At 43.1% G+C, this 13,754-nt stretch overlaps 1 protein-coding gene across 1 annotated transcript in view; it reads right to left on the reverse strand.

Moving 5' to 3' along the window:
- The window catches only part of Col28a1 (collagen type XXVIII alpha 1 chain), a 163,891-nt gene that overhangs the window by 72,563 nt on the left and 77,574 nt on the right, over positions 1–13,754 (reverse strand). The window contains exons 19-25 of the mRNA XM_050162310.1: positions 12,595–12,666; positions 11,861–11,929; positions 9,388–9,459; positions 5,459–5,527; positions 4,851–4,919; positions 825–893; positions 375–443 (exon numbers count right to left, since the gene is read on the reverse strand). Coding sequence (XP_050018267.1) covers positions 375–443; positions 825–893; positions 4,851–4,919; positions 5,459–5,527; positions 9,388–9,459; positions 11,861–11,929; positions 12,595–12,666 — 489 coding nt within the window. The remainder of the gene's footprint in view (positions 1–374; positions 444–824; positions 894–4,850; positions 4,920–5,458; positions 5,528–9,387; positions 9,460–11,860; positions 11,930–12,594; positions 12,667–13,754) is intronic.

Consider the following 13,754-nt stretch of genomic DNA (forward strand, 5'->3'; position numbering starts at 1 on the left):
CTCTGTAAAAAAATTAGATACATGAGAAGAAACTTAAGGAAGGAAGGCTCAAGACTTGGACGTCATCGTCATACAGACAGGACAGAAAGCTGTGGGACAGGATGAGAAGCTAGGGAAAGAGCAGGATGGAAGGAGAGATGAGGGCTCTGAGGTGATCCCAGACCAGGTACAGAAGAAGAAGAAGTCAATCAACGTATTTATGGGCATGTTTTCCAGGAAATCCAAAATCCATAGTTAAGGGTGAATAACTCATCAATAATTCTATATATCACTATTCTCCTATTGTGTCAGATAAAAGTTAATCACACTTACCAAGGTTCCCTGTAAGTACTTTCTCAGAAACTGGTATTGTTGCCCTACTTGAAAAGTCTTACCTTTGCTCCAGTGTCTCCCACACCACGTAAACCCATTGGTCCAGGGGGTCCTGGCATTCCTCGAGGTCCCTGAGGTGACACAGTACGAAAGGGAATAAGCATCCTTGTAGCATGCTCAGAAAAGTGGAGGGGGAGAGGAAGAAAGGAAGGGATGCAGAGAGAAAACGAATAAGAGAAGGAGGGAGGGGGAAAAGAAGAGAGGGAGGGAGGGACACAGAGCGTGGGATGGAGGGAAGAAAGATTTCATCACTGCTGCAGCGGACTGTGTAGCTTATAGAGTTCAAAGGTTCCCAATACAAAGAAATTATAAATGGTTAAGGAAGCAAAGATGTCAATTATATTATATGTTCATGATATATAATATATATCATACTATAGCCTAAATATGTATATTTGATATGCATAAATTTTAAATTATCCCTATGAAAAAGAAGGCACAACCACACTTACAGCCACGCCAGGATAGCCATCGCCTTTGAGTCCGGGAGCACCCACTGGTCCTCGAGGACCCTGAGCACCCTGCAAAAATTCCAATACCGAGTCACGATACTAAAGCATGAAACATCTAGCAGAGTTTATGCTAAACAAGAATTCGATAAAACAAAGATGGATTTGACGAGGCAAAGGAAACTTTGGAGAATATCCTGCCACATTTACCAGGCCCTTATCTCCTCAAAAGTCCCGTTCATTTGAGACATTGGGTACGTGGTGCGAAAGTAAGGAATAAATGAACCATTACAAAGTCTTCTATAGGAAATATGGGTCATGGGAATTGGAAAACAGCTTTTGTTAATATTTTAATTCAAAAACTGTACAAACACTTAATGCATCTCAAATCAGGGAGAAATATAAACATGAGAAAATTTAGGGAGTACTATGTTGGGTTAAAAAAAGGATACGTAACTGATTTACTGTAGACTGTCAAATACAAAGAGCCTGCCAGACTGGGTTATGTCTACTGTCTTCCCCTGTATGCCAAAATGACAGAACACTGAGTCACCCAAATGGAGATTCAAACAGGCTGAGTTACAGAGTGGGCCCTGACTATTTGCTGCGAACCTCGGCACTGTGGCTTTAACTGGCAGCCATCCACTCCTATACAGAGGCCAGGGAGAGGTGTTATCGTCCTTTTGACAACAGCATCCTGCAATTTTATTTTACAAATAAAAATCCAAAACATTTCGAGTAGAGTAAAATGGGAGGAGAGGACGGAAAGGACTTGAAAAACCTTTTTGGAAGGTGTATTCAGTTCACAGACCTGTATTTAAAAGAGTGTCCTTGCAGCACACCACAGCACTTGCTACTGTGATTGCTAATAGCCTTTGTGCCCATCACTTGCTTTGATAAAAAGCTGCCTATGCTTTAGGTTGTCTATATTATTATTTTACAATAGGGGGAAACTCTAGTAACAGGTCAGCTTTCGTTTGTCATGAATGCAAAAGCAATGGCACCTTCAAACGTTTCCTTTACACACAAGCAAATTCTGAGATCAAGTTGTGATTATCCCATCCCAAAATGTTGCCCTCAGTCCAGCTCTCCACTGAGACTAACTCCTGACAAGGAATGAATGACTGACTAGGAAAGACTAAAAGCTGCAGGCTTTTAAAGCACGTTTAAGCACCAAGAAAGTTCAATTTAGTTTGAGAGCCATAAATGCAGCAGTTGTCTTTCCTTGTCAATCCCAAGAGTCTGGGGTTTACGTGGCTAGCCTCTAAAACAGTGACCTTTAGAGACTATTTGACCACTTATGAAAACAGTGCACTGTTTGCCGCCAGCACAAAGAGAATTTCTTAGAGTCATAGTATAATAGGGAGCAAGATCAAGGTGCATCCTAACGGGAGATGATCGCTACCAGAATCAGCTTGCTAAACCATTCTGACTACAATTAACATAATTCTGGCCATTCCTGTATGAGACTTTTCCCCAAATAAGGCGCCATCTCTGTCCATGCTATGACAGGAGAAGACCAATGAAACAAACAAATAAATAAAATATTAAATGCTCCCTGGTTATGCTTTAAAAAAAATCCAGTTTTACTTTTGGTTTTTATTTCTGTGCTCTAAGCCAATGATATATTACCAGCAGCTGGAAGCGATTAGCCAGCCGCTAGTTCTCAGCAGAGAAGGGAGTACAGACACGCATTGCTCACATTTTCTCCCTATGGGTCCTTGTCTTCTCTCCTGGGGAAACTGTGGTAACTTTGTTACTCCTAGCCTAACTGTAAGTTGCCAAATTGGCAGGATTTGGAATCACAGGGAGACAGGCTTACACTTTTGTCTTTGAGGGAGTTTCTAGAGAGTCTGCCTGAGGAAGAATGACCCATTCTGAATGTGGATTGGCACCATCCATAGACTGGGGTCTGGAGTTAATAAAAGGGGAAAGGAAAAGGCTCCATGACCACCAGTATTCTCCTTTCTCTGCTGCCTGATTGGACAAGATGTGAACAAAGTCTTGCCACCATGATTTCCTCACCATGATGGACTCTGCTTCCTACATAACAAACCAAATGGAACCTTTCTGACCTTAAAATGCTTTTTCTCGGGTATTTGGTCACAGCCAGGAGCAAGGCAACGAATCTAGGAAGTGTCTTGGGTCAAGACTAGGGACATAATTTTACTTGGGACACCTCATAATAATTTTATAAATAGAATTTTGCCATTTTGCCTTTCTTTACTTAATTCAAGAAAATGTCCTACAGAAGCAATTCACATTGACCTGTCTCTCATTCAACGGAAATCAGCACAAAAGCTGACTTTGAAATGGGTATTAGGGCAGGCCTGAGAGTTCCCTGAAGTAGCATGTAAAATCAAATTAATGTGCCAACCTTTAAAGGAGCTTGTGACCCTGAAAAGTTTGAACATGACTATACGGGAATAGATAGCACTAAGAATGCTTCTGGAGCCCACTAGGGGAGCCCACGGCTGAAGGGGTAAGAATCTTAAAGTATCATCATTTGCAATGCCCCATAATTAACAGCAGATAGTAAATGAGGCTTACTGTAGCAGCACATTGCCATGGAAAAGCATGCATGAGGACGGACAACCAGCATAAAGCACAGAGTATGAACAATCAAAGCAACATGGAACTGTCCCACATACATAACTAAACAAGACAACGTGGAAATGATATTTTGTTTATGTTCTAACAAATAAAGCCTGCCTGAAGATCAGAGTGCAGAGCTAAGCCTCTAGACGTCAGGGAGTGGGGGCTCACACCTTTAATCCCAGGACTCTGTTAGTTCAAGGCCACCCTGGGCCACTCGTGGTTGAATCTGTCTAAAAGAGAAACAGAGCTCACACAAAGGTGATCCCAGCACTTGGGATCCCAGGCCTTTAATCCTGGGTGGAGAGAGTAATATAAGGTGGAAGGAGACAGGGCAGCAACACAGTCTGAGGGTTTGGAGGGGACAGATGGAGTCTGGAGATGCAGTCTGAGGACAGGATCACGCCTTCACTCTGAGCATTGGTAGAGGTAAAAGAACTTTCTAGTGGCTGGCCTCTCTGCTTCTCTGATCTTCAGCAGTAACCCCTATATCTGATTTTGGGTTTTCATTATTAAACCAACTAGAATTTGTGCTACATAACATCTGTGGTTTCACATGGGAAATTTGACATGTTTTCTTGAGTCAACTGCACAGCCAGGGTCCCGGGGGCAGGATGAACAACCTGGCTGAGGTTATAAAGAAAACCTTCCTCTTGAAAGCTTTAGGGGACAGGAACCTGTGGCCTTGGGCAGACCGGAGCAGTTGTGACTCTGGTGACGGGAAAAGAGTGTTTTCTGACAACGGCCAAGTCGACACTTTGCCATGAGAGCGAGTGTCCCTTAAGTGTGTGAAAAATAAAACTCTTTTCATTCGTTTTCTCTTCCCCACAAAGGACATAGCCTCTTGACATTTATTTCATCAGCAGAGAAACTTTACGAATAAACGATCAATCTTTTTAGTGGGATCTTGAACATCCCCCAAAGGTCTTTGTGTTCGAAGTTGGTCCCCAGCCTGTGGCCCTCCTGGATAGTAGTAGATCCCTAAGGTCCAGCTGGAGGGATTAGGTCACTGGGAGCATTTCCTTTAAGAGGGTATTGGGGCTCTAGTCCTTTCTTATTTCTGTTAGCTCACCGACTGCCAAGAGGTGAACAAGAATCTTCTATCACATGTTCCCACCTTGATGTACAGACCTCAGGCCAAAGGGAGAGAGGTCCACAGCCTGACAACTCTGAAACCATGGGCCAAAAGAAACTTGATGATTCATCATAGTGGCAGAAAGCTGGCTAACATGTTAGGGATCAAGTTCCCTTTTTCCTGCTCCACCTCCCCCTTCTTTGACTCCTCTTCCTTCTCCTCCTCTTTCATTTCTTTTGCAGTGCAGGGATCAAACAAAGGGCCTCTTTCATGCTAAGCAAGTACTCTCCCACCTAGTTACAGTTCCCGCCCTAAGTCTGCCTTCCCACGTGCAGAAAGGGGGCATACATAAACCGTACCTTTGGTCCTCTAACAGGAAGTCCAGGTTCTCCTTTAAGACCAGGCATCCCAGGTCCTCCTCGATCCCCCTGTTCATGTCAAATGACATTGGCAAGGCTCTAGGTCACATGAAGAACTACAGAAGTGCACAGTGAAAATAGACTGCCCGTGTGGAAGGAGCTTCCTCTCTCCGTCTTTTCCTCTGGGCAAATCTGAGAAACTCAAATGAAGAGTTGCTAAGCCTGTCAGCAAGATTTCTACAGGTGTCTGGGACAATCTACTAAAATAACACCTGACAATTAGACTCAGACATATGGATGTAAGAATGCCGACCAATTCTCTTAAAACTGAGAGCATCTTTCCAATTGGAGATTTTAGTAGATTCTCCTGGAAACGCGATGACGTTGTTATGTGTGCTGAGGCCTAGCAGCTGAGAGAGGGAGCAGAAAACACAGCAAGCTTGGTGTCGGATGAGGAGTCTGGCTTTTAGTCTGTTTATCTGTGACTATTCATCACACGTGGGAAATCCTCCCAAATTAAGCTTCTAGCTCACTAGAACCATCATCACTGGCATAAAAACATATATGTGTTTCCCCCTTCAACTTTAGAGAGTCCCAAGAACGTATACCTTAGGCCCAGCTGGTCCAGGAACGGATATTCCGGGCATTCCAAACGGGCCCATAATGCCCGGTTCTCCCTGAGAAAACCAGAATAGCTGTTACATTTCAAGCAAAGAAACCATATGCAGTAATTCTAGTAAGCAAAGCAAACAAATGTCTGCACATTTCAGAACATTCAAACCCCTGTCTCTGGAAGTGTGAATATGAAAATGACCGAAACATCCTTTGCAACCACTGATGGAGTTATTACCCTCTAAGTTCTTGGTGCCTTTAAATAAATGCATCCAATTAATTTCTGAATAGCAGGAATTTTTTATCTTTTGGGTAGCTTTTTACTGGCCAATAAAGATAGAACAATTCGTGGTGTCTGTGTTTTATATTGTATGCAAGGAGGCTCAGAAAAATCTTGTATTCAATTATAGAAATAGCCTTCTGCACAAATTTTACAGCATTTGGCTAATGTATAAACCTTCTTTATTGCTTTTATTCTCATAGCCCGTGTTGTAGCAGTGTTCCATTGTCCAGCGCACACATCCTTTTTCTGAAGCAGATTTTATGTATTTTATTTAAAAGTTGAATAGGAAATTGAAACATCTTTCTCTTTCTCGCTCCCTCCTGCCTCCCAGTCCCACTCTGTCTATCTCTCCTGCCTCTATTTTATCTAATATTGGGTCCCAGACACTTGAGGACAAACAGTAATTCCTGTGTCTCATCGGAATCTAGACCAGTGTTTCCCAAACACTAAGGCACACATAAGAGTGTGGCAAAGGCCGGACGGTGGTGGCACACGCCTTTAATGCCAGCACTCAGGAGGCAGAGGCAGGCGGATCTCTGGGAGTTCGAGGCCAGCCTGGTCTACAAGAGCTAGTTCCGGGACAGGCACCAAAGCTACAGAGAAACCCTGTCTCGAAAAACCAAAAAAAAAAAAAAAAAAGAGTGTGGCAAAGAAGCAGTGTTCAGTTTCAGGTTCTGAAATCCAGATTCCATGCATCTAACAGATGGGGCCCAGGAATATGTATTTCCGTACGCATCTCTGAGGATTATGACCTAAGTGCTGTTAAGCGCTGTTAACATGGTGTGAAAGCCCCTGCTCTAAAACACTGTCACTGCACATGACAAGGTGTTCAAAATGATTCACTGGGACAGAAACAGAAAACATCACAACTTTATATATTGTGGTGGTTTGAAATAAAATGGACCCAAGAAAGCAGCACTATTAAGAGGTGTGGCCTTGTTGAAGTAGGTGTGGCCTTGTTGGAGGAAATGTGTCATTGTGGGAAGAGGCTCTGAGGTCTCTTTTGCTCAAGCTTCTCTCAGGGTGACTCTCAATCCACTTCCTCCTGCCCTCTGAACAAAATGTAGCCAGCATGTCTTCCTGCACACTGCCATGTTCCCTGTCATGATGATAATGGTCTGAATTTCTGAACTCTAAGCCACCACCTCAATTAAATGTTTTCTTTATAAGAGGTGCCATGCTCATGGTGTCTCTTCATAGCAATAGAAACCCTGACTAAGACAGAAGTTAGTACTAGGGACTGGGTATTGCTGTAATAGGCCTGACCTTATTTTTGACTGGAGAAATTTGAACTTAGATACTTTGGGACATGAAAGCAGTGGAATGTTTAAACACATGACTTAATAGGCCATACTAATAAAATCATGGAAGACAGAGTTATTTGAACTAGTTTTTTGTTTGTTTGTTTGTTTTGTTTTGCTTAGAGTTATTTGAACTGTTGGGGGCTCACCCAAGAGGTTTCAGAGGAGAAGAGTTTTAGTTTGTTGCCTAGAGATTATTCTTGTGATTTGGTGAAGAAAGTGGCTACTTTTTGCCCTTGTCCAAAAAGTCTCCCTAATGCCAAAGTGAAGAGTTAGTTGCATTGGCAGAAGAAATCTCAAAACAGCCTTGCATAGACTCTGTTGTGTGGCTCTTAGTGGTAACTCTAATGAAGACTTATAATGACATGGAGCAAGCTGATCAGAGTTAATAACAAAATGTAAATTTTAAGGAGAAAAAGGGCAGGAGAAAGTGGAATGTAGCTAAATCCTACGTTCAAGGTGATGAGCTGTTTAAGCAAGGGAATAATGGGAGTGGTGACCTCAGGACAAGATCCCACCCAGCTAAGTTTCCAATTTGTAAAAAGGAATTTGAAAAAAAAAAACAAACTTAGAGCCTGGTGTAGTGGGGCACACCTTTAATCACAGCACTGGGAAGGCAGAGGCTGGCAGATCTCTGAGTTTGAGGCCTGCCTGGTCTACAATGCGAGTTTAAGGACAGCCAAGCTTGGGCAGTGAAGGACAGAAAGCCGGTGAAGATGGAATGAGGAGACCATGTTTCAGCCACAGCAAAACTTGGCAGATTTGGCCACATGGCTCTGGCTTTAGAGATAAAGATAGAAGAAACATTAATTTTCTTCATCTTTAAAAAACATACTCTGTTAAAACACCAAGCTTACTTTGAATAAAATTAGCTACAATATAAAAAGCAATGACAAGTCCTTTTGTTTCTCAAACTACCCGTGGCCCTTGAAGAAACATGGATCCCTGGGTCCATCCCCAAAAATTTTTCTAAGATCGAATCTCGGAGACTCTGGGAGCAAGTTCAAGAAACTTGGATTTCTAACAATTTCCCCACAACACTGAAAGGCACTAACCTGCACTAACACAGTTAACACAGTTCCTCGTGCTATGGTGACCCCAGCCACCAAATTATTTTATTGCCACTTCATAACTGTAATTTTGCTACTGTTAAGAATGGTAATGTAAGTATCTGATATACAGTATATAACATACGCAACCCCAAAAGGGTTGTGAGCCGCAGGCTGAGGACCCCTGCCCTAAGGCTATGACCAATCACGGCTCTACAGGCGATCCTGTTTTGTAGCTCCCTTGTTGTGTCAACACCAGTTTTCAAAAGTTTCTCTTGAGGGGTTGGAAAGATGGAGCTGCATTTGCAGCTCTTGTGGGAGGCCTGGCTTCTATTTCCAGCATTCACCTGATGGTTCACAACCATCACTAACGCCAGGCCCTTATCTGGCCTCCAAGGGCAACAGTCCTGTACATGGTAAACATGCATACATGCAGGCAAAAAGCACACACCTAAAATAAAGTTAATAAATCTAATTTAAAAACTCAAAAAGAAACGCATTTTCTCATTACCTAGTCGTTAAACTTTCTCAGCTCTTTTCTGATAACCTGTGTGGTAATTTGAATGTACTTGGCCCCATAAGTTCATAGGGAGTGGCTCTGTTAACGGTGTGACTTCATTAAAGTAGGTATGGACTTGTTTGAAGAAGTGTGTCACTGTGGGGGTGGGCTTTGAGGTCCCGTTTAAGCCATGCCCAGTGTCTCTGACCTCTTCCCATTGCCTACAGGTCAAGATGTAGGATTCTCGGCTCCTGCTCCAGCACCATGTTTGCCTGCACACATTTACTGAGTGTCAGAGATGGTTTTAAGTACTGTCTGTTAAACTCTGTATTGTCATGATTGCTCTGGGAACTAGACCACGTTCTCCTGTATGAGCGATTGGCTCGGATGATTCAAAGCAGAGCACAATGGGACAGGCCTTCAGAGTCCTCTTCAGCATCATGGAGGCTACCTGTCAGCGAGGGCTGGGCTCACTGTTGCTTAGCTAAAGAAGATGCTGGGGCACAGGGTGTGCTATGGCCCCACCTTTACGTACTTACTAGAGATGACTGGCGCTAGAGTCTCCCAGAATCTAACGCAAATGGTTATAAACTCTGCGAGAGCTCTTCACTCCATCCTATTAGGGTCTGGAAAAAGAACGTTTTCCAAAGACATTTTCCTCTGGGGGGTTTTTGTCATGTATTTGTTGGGAAGGAAACAAGTAATCAAATTTGAAGTGGAAATTTAATATTCTATTAAAACCAGACACAGTTGCCATCTCCTCAAAGCACAGCTGAGAATATAAGAAACATACCTTTGGCCCCTCGGGTCCTGGAAACCCCCTCTGTCCTTGATTTCCTTTGCTCCCTTTCTTTCCTTCATCGCCCTGATGGAATAATTACAAAGATATAGCGGCTGTATTAGCACACGGTCTCACAGCATCACATCAGAGCCAGGCTCTCAGCAAACAGCGGCTTTCAGGCGAGCCTGCTAGGCACGGCACGGCCACCCAAGGTTTGCCAACGCTCCTCAGAAACCTGCCCAGGCTTTGTCATTCACTCGAAAGGATTTGATGTTTTTAAGCTCTGAATGGTAGAGTACTTTTGCTTGAATTCCTGAGTCTTCTGTACCATGAGTTTGTGCACAGATGGTCCTAATACACCCGATATTTCAGAAAAGAGATGGTTTTTATCCCGTGTCTCAATTTCCATGGTATTTCAATCTAAAAACATTAAAAGAGACATTCTTCAAATCAAGGCCCCATTCTTCCCCACTGGGGAGACTAGTTCATTCTACATAAGAAGGCCAATAATTTTATTGGTAAAAGGATAGTTAAGCAGTACCCTGGAGCAGAGCTGGAAACTGCCTCCCGTGGCTCCTCAGCATGGCTGAACCTAGCAGTGTTCCCACAACCATAAAGCATTCTGCTACATTCCACAAAAGCTCTCTCAAAGCGGGGCATTACATCCAGAGGTGGGTTCAGGTTAGTGAAGGACTTTCTCCTTGGGTTTGTGGCTGAGGTCACTGGCACATTGCTGGTACACCCAGTGGAGCACATTGCTGGTACGCCTGGTGGATCCACAGTTTTCAAACAAGGATCACCATCATCTGGAGGGCTTGAGAGAGCACAGATTTCTAGATCCCATATCCAGAGAGTTTCTGATTTCGCTGGTTTCCACAATGGCCCAATAATTTGCATATCAAATATTCCCTGGGTAGTGCAGACCCGGCTGATCCAGGGAGTACACATTGAAAACCAATGACTCAGGTACTAACACATCAACAAAAGGACGCTCTGCTGAAACAAGAAGAGCCTCCAACTGGATCCATAGGACGCAACTAAGTCTGCAGAGCATACACTAACTAAGGGCAGGGACACAGCTGATAAACGCATCCAGACAGCACCTGCTCCACCATGGAGAGAAGAGCAGGACCACAGTTATTTAGCTTCTTTCATCCTCCATTGATTTCAACCTCCAGACCTAGTCACCTCAGAACACAAGTGCACAGGCACTTGTCATGAAGCAGCAGTGCTGCCCGGGGTGGCCTGGCTGCATGGTATGTTATTTGTGCTGCATCCTCGTTGGTGATGGGTGCATTCCGGTACCTTTGTCCCCTGCATCAACGTCCATTCTCTCAGGTTTCCCACACTCAGTACTCATGTGCTCCTGCTGTTCTGGGGATTTCTCCAGCCACCTCATCACCTAAACTTCAGGTCTTTCTCAGAGACACCACCCTTCTGCAAGGCCTCACTTCTGATTGTGGATAGACCGGAATTTCTAAACATATATTTTATGCTATGTTTTAAAAAGTGTTTTTGTCTCCTTGTTTGAAGAAAAAGTTGATGGGTTCAAGTGGTTGAAATTGTACAGATATATTTAAATTTCAGTTTCTAGCCTTTAAGACTAAGGGTTTGACTTTAGTTGATACTTTGACAAGGCGGATTAATCAGTATATCAGTATTTTAATAGAATTATAAATAAAATACTAATATGTATGCATTGTGACTGAAAACTCTGCATACAAGCTGTAGGAATTCTGGCCCCTTAGAGATGGTATGTTATGCTGCTAAAAATCTAATCCTGTGAGTGAATTTATATCTTCTCATTTTGACATACAAAGATGTTGGGCAATGGTGGCACATGCTTTTAGTCCCAGCACTTGGGAGGCAGAGGCAGGCAAATCTCTGAGTTTCTGGCCAGCCTGACCTACAGAGCTCTAGAACAGCTCACACAGAGAAACCCTGTCTCCAAACCAAACCAAACAAACAGACAACAAGAACAGCAACAAAATCAGGTTATTCAAGTGGCATTTCTAGAGGGAATAACAAGAGTGCCATGTTGTTTATTCATGCTTTAGACTAGGAACCTAACCCATGGCCTTGCCTATGCTAAGTGCATTCTCTCACCAAGCTACAAACCCCATCCTTGCTATTATATAAAAGTCTATAAATATTTGAATAAACTTTAGGTACTTTCAGACTCTAATAACATATCTTGAGAAGTCTTTTCCTTCCCATGCTTTCTTTAAATATCAGTTGACCACTTGCTGAGAAAACAGGTGTTGAGTTCTTTTCTATGCTAGGTCTTAGGATGGATGTGGGAAATAGAGATAGATAATATACCTTTGCCTTCTTCCAAAAGTTCACAAGACAGTATCTATAATTTTAAGCAAGATGTAAACCTGTTTGACATAGCCAGAATGAAAGTCATTTCTCTCCTAAACTGACTATTTAGATGGGGACCAAACACAGACAGCTGCCTCCTGTGGAACTGTCATCTGCATACCTTGGGGCCTGGCTGTCCTTTCCCAGGCATTCCTTCTGGGCCCCTTGTTCCTGGAAGTCCAGCTTCTCCCTGAAAGAAAGGACACAAATGTCTCAGCTGGTTCTCGGAGGACAGAATATAGAACCCACCCCCCAAACATGCCAGACCTTTATTATCATCTCAAAACTAAAAATGCTTATCAAATCAGTAAATTAGCATTAAACTTCCTTTTAACCAGAGCAGCTGAAATACCACAAAGAACTCCTGTCTCCCAGTTTCCAAAGCCCTAAGCTCAGTTTCACATTAAGTATGTTTTTTTTTCTTTTATTTTTTTCAACAAGAAAGACCTTCCACCTCACCATCTGCTATTTTTCAGTAGTTTTACTGAAAACAGAGTACTTCAAATGTCAGCAGAAAATAGTTCAGTGCCCTTGCAACAGACTAATTTCCTAGATGCATCTACAGACTCTCTCTTTTGCGGGGAGAAAAATGTTTTTGTTTGAGATTAAATTGTTGTGATTTCTAGAACTCTTAGAGAAAGAAGAAGGTGTCAAGGCCAAAACACCAGCCAAAGCTAAGAGCGCGTCTGGCACCAAGGTAACCACGGAACCGGGTTCTTTCTGGGGTAAAGGAGAAGGTTCGTTCTCACAGATAAAGTCTGCCCTGGGTAGATTGAGCCTAGGTCCCAGAGGACGGAGATGTTTCTTTGGTGCCACGGTTTTGACACTCTGATAATATGAAGACAATAACATTACCTTCTTTCCAGAGGCTCCGTCTTCTCCTGGGACCCCAGGTTGTCCCGGGAGCCCCACCGCACCCGGCTCCCCCTGGTGGATAAACAGATATTTCAGTGAGATGTCCTTACTGTGAACCTCCATTGTGAGGTCTTTGGATTTATCTTACAATACTGAGAAAACCTCTGAGAGAAGAAATGGGATTAGCAACTAAACTTCACAACTTTGGGCAAGTTACCTAATCTCTTTCCTTTCCTTATTTTGCCATGGGTTGAATTGTGACATCCCCAAAGAGTGAGTTTAGTCGGAAATAGGGTCTTTCTAGATATAATCAAGTCAAGATGAGATTATTAAGGTGACTGGAGTCACGATAAAAAATAAAATAAAAAGGAGGATACTGTACTGTGTAAACAACGGAGAACTCTGGGACAGCAGGAGCAAAGAGTGCAGCCACAGGCCAAGGAATGCTGAAGATTGACAACCATAGTGAAAGTTGGCAAGAGGCCAGGAAGGATCTTCCCCTAGGGTTGTTGAAAGCATGGCTACAGATGATTTCTGGTTTCCCAGGGTGCTCAGCGGTGGCATTGGCATGCTAGCTCTCTATAACCACTGCAAAAGGGACCGGGGAAGTGCGGCTCTTCTTTCCAGGTGATTCGTGATTAGCAACAACTCCTTTAAATCGTTCACTAAAACATAAATACTGCTTTCAACTGGTATAGAAGTGTTCTCACTGCAAAATATGTTGAACTAATTTAAAGTCAACTAACCTGAAAAAGCTAGTGAGGCGGAAAACCACAGTAAACCTAATTTGACTAGAAATGAATGATAAAAATGAGGAACAGAGTAAACTTGAAAACAAAGGAAGCTCGTCCATAGAATTAAAAGGTGATGATTCTAAAACTAGTAACGGATGAGCAGGAGGAGAGATGCAGATGTTAAAAGTACTAGAAGAGAAAGCTAACTTGAGCGTGCACACAGTACAGTCTTGTAAAGAACATTTAGAAGTCCAGTGAAAACTTCAAGCCAGTGCCTTGCAAAATGCTAAACGATGGTTGGACTGTTGGGTTGGAAGTAAAGCAGACTCATTGCTCTTGCAGAGAGCCTGAGTTTGGTTCCCAGTACCCACACAGTGACTCACAGAGGTCTAACTTCCAGTGCCTGGATATCTGGCATCTATCTCT

Source organism: Alexandromys fortis, unplaced genomic scaffold (genome assembly GCF_014885135.2).
Source record: "Alexandromys fortis isolate MF-2015 unplaced genomic scaffold, M_Fortis_MF-2015_v1.1 scaffold_110, whole genome shotgun sequence".
NCBI classification, from domain to species: domain Eukaryota; kingdom Metazoa; phylum Chordata; class Mammalia; order Rodentia; family Cricetidae; genus Alexandromys; species Alexandromys fortis.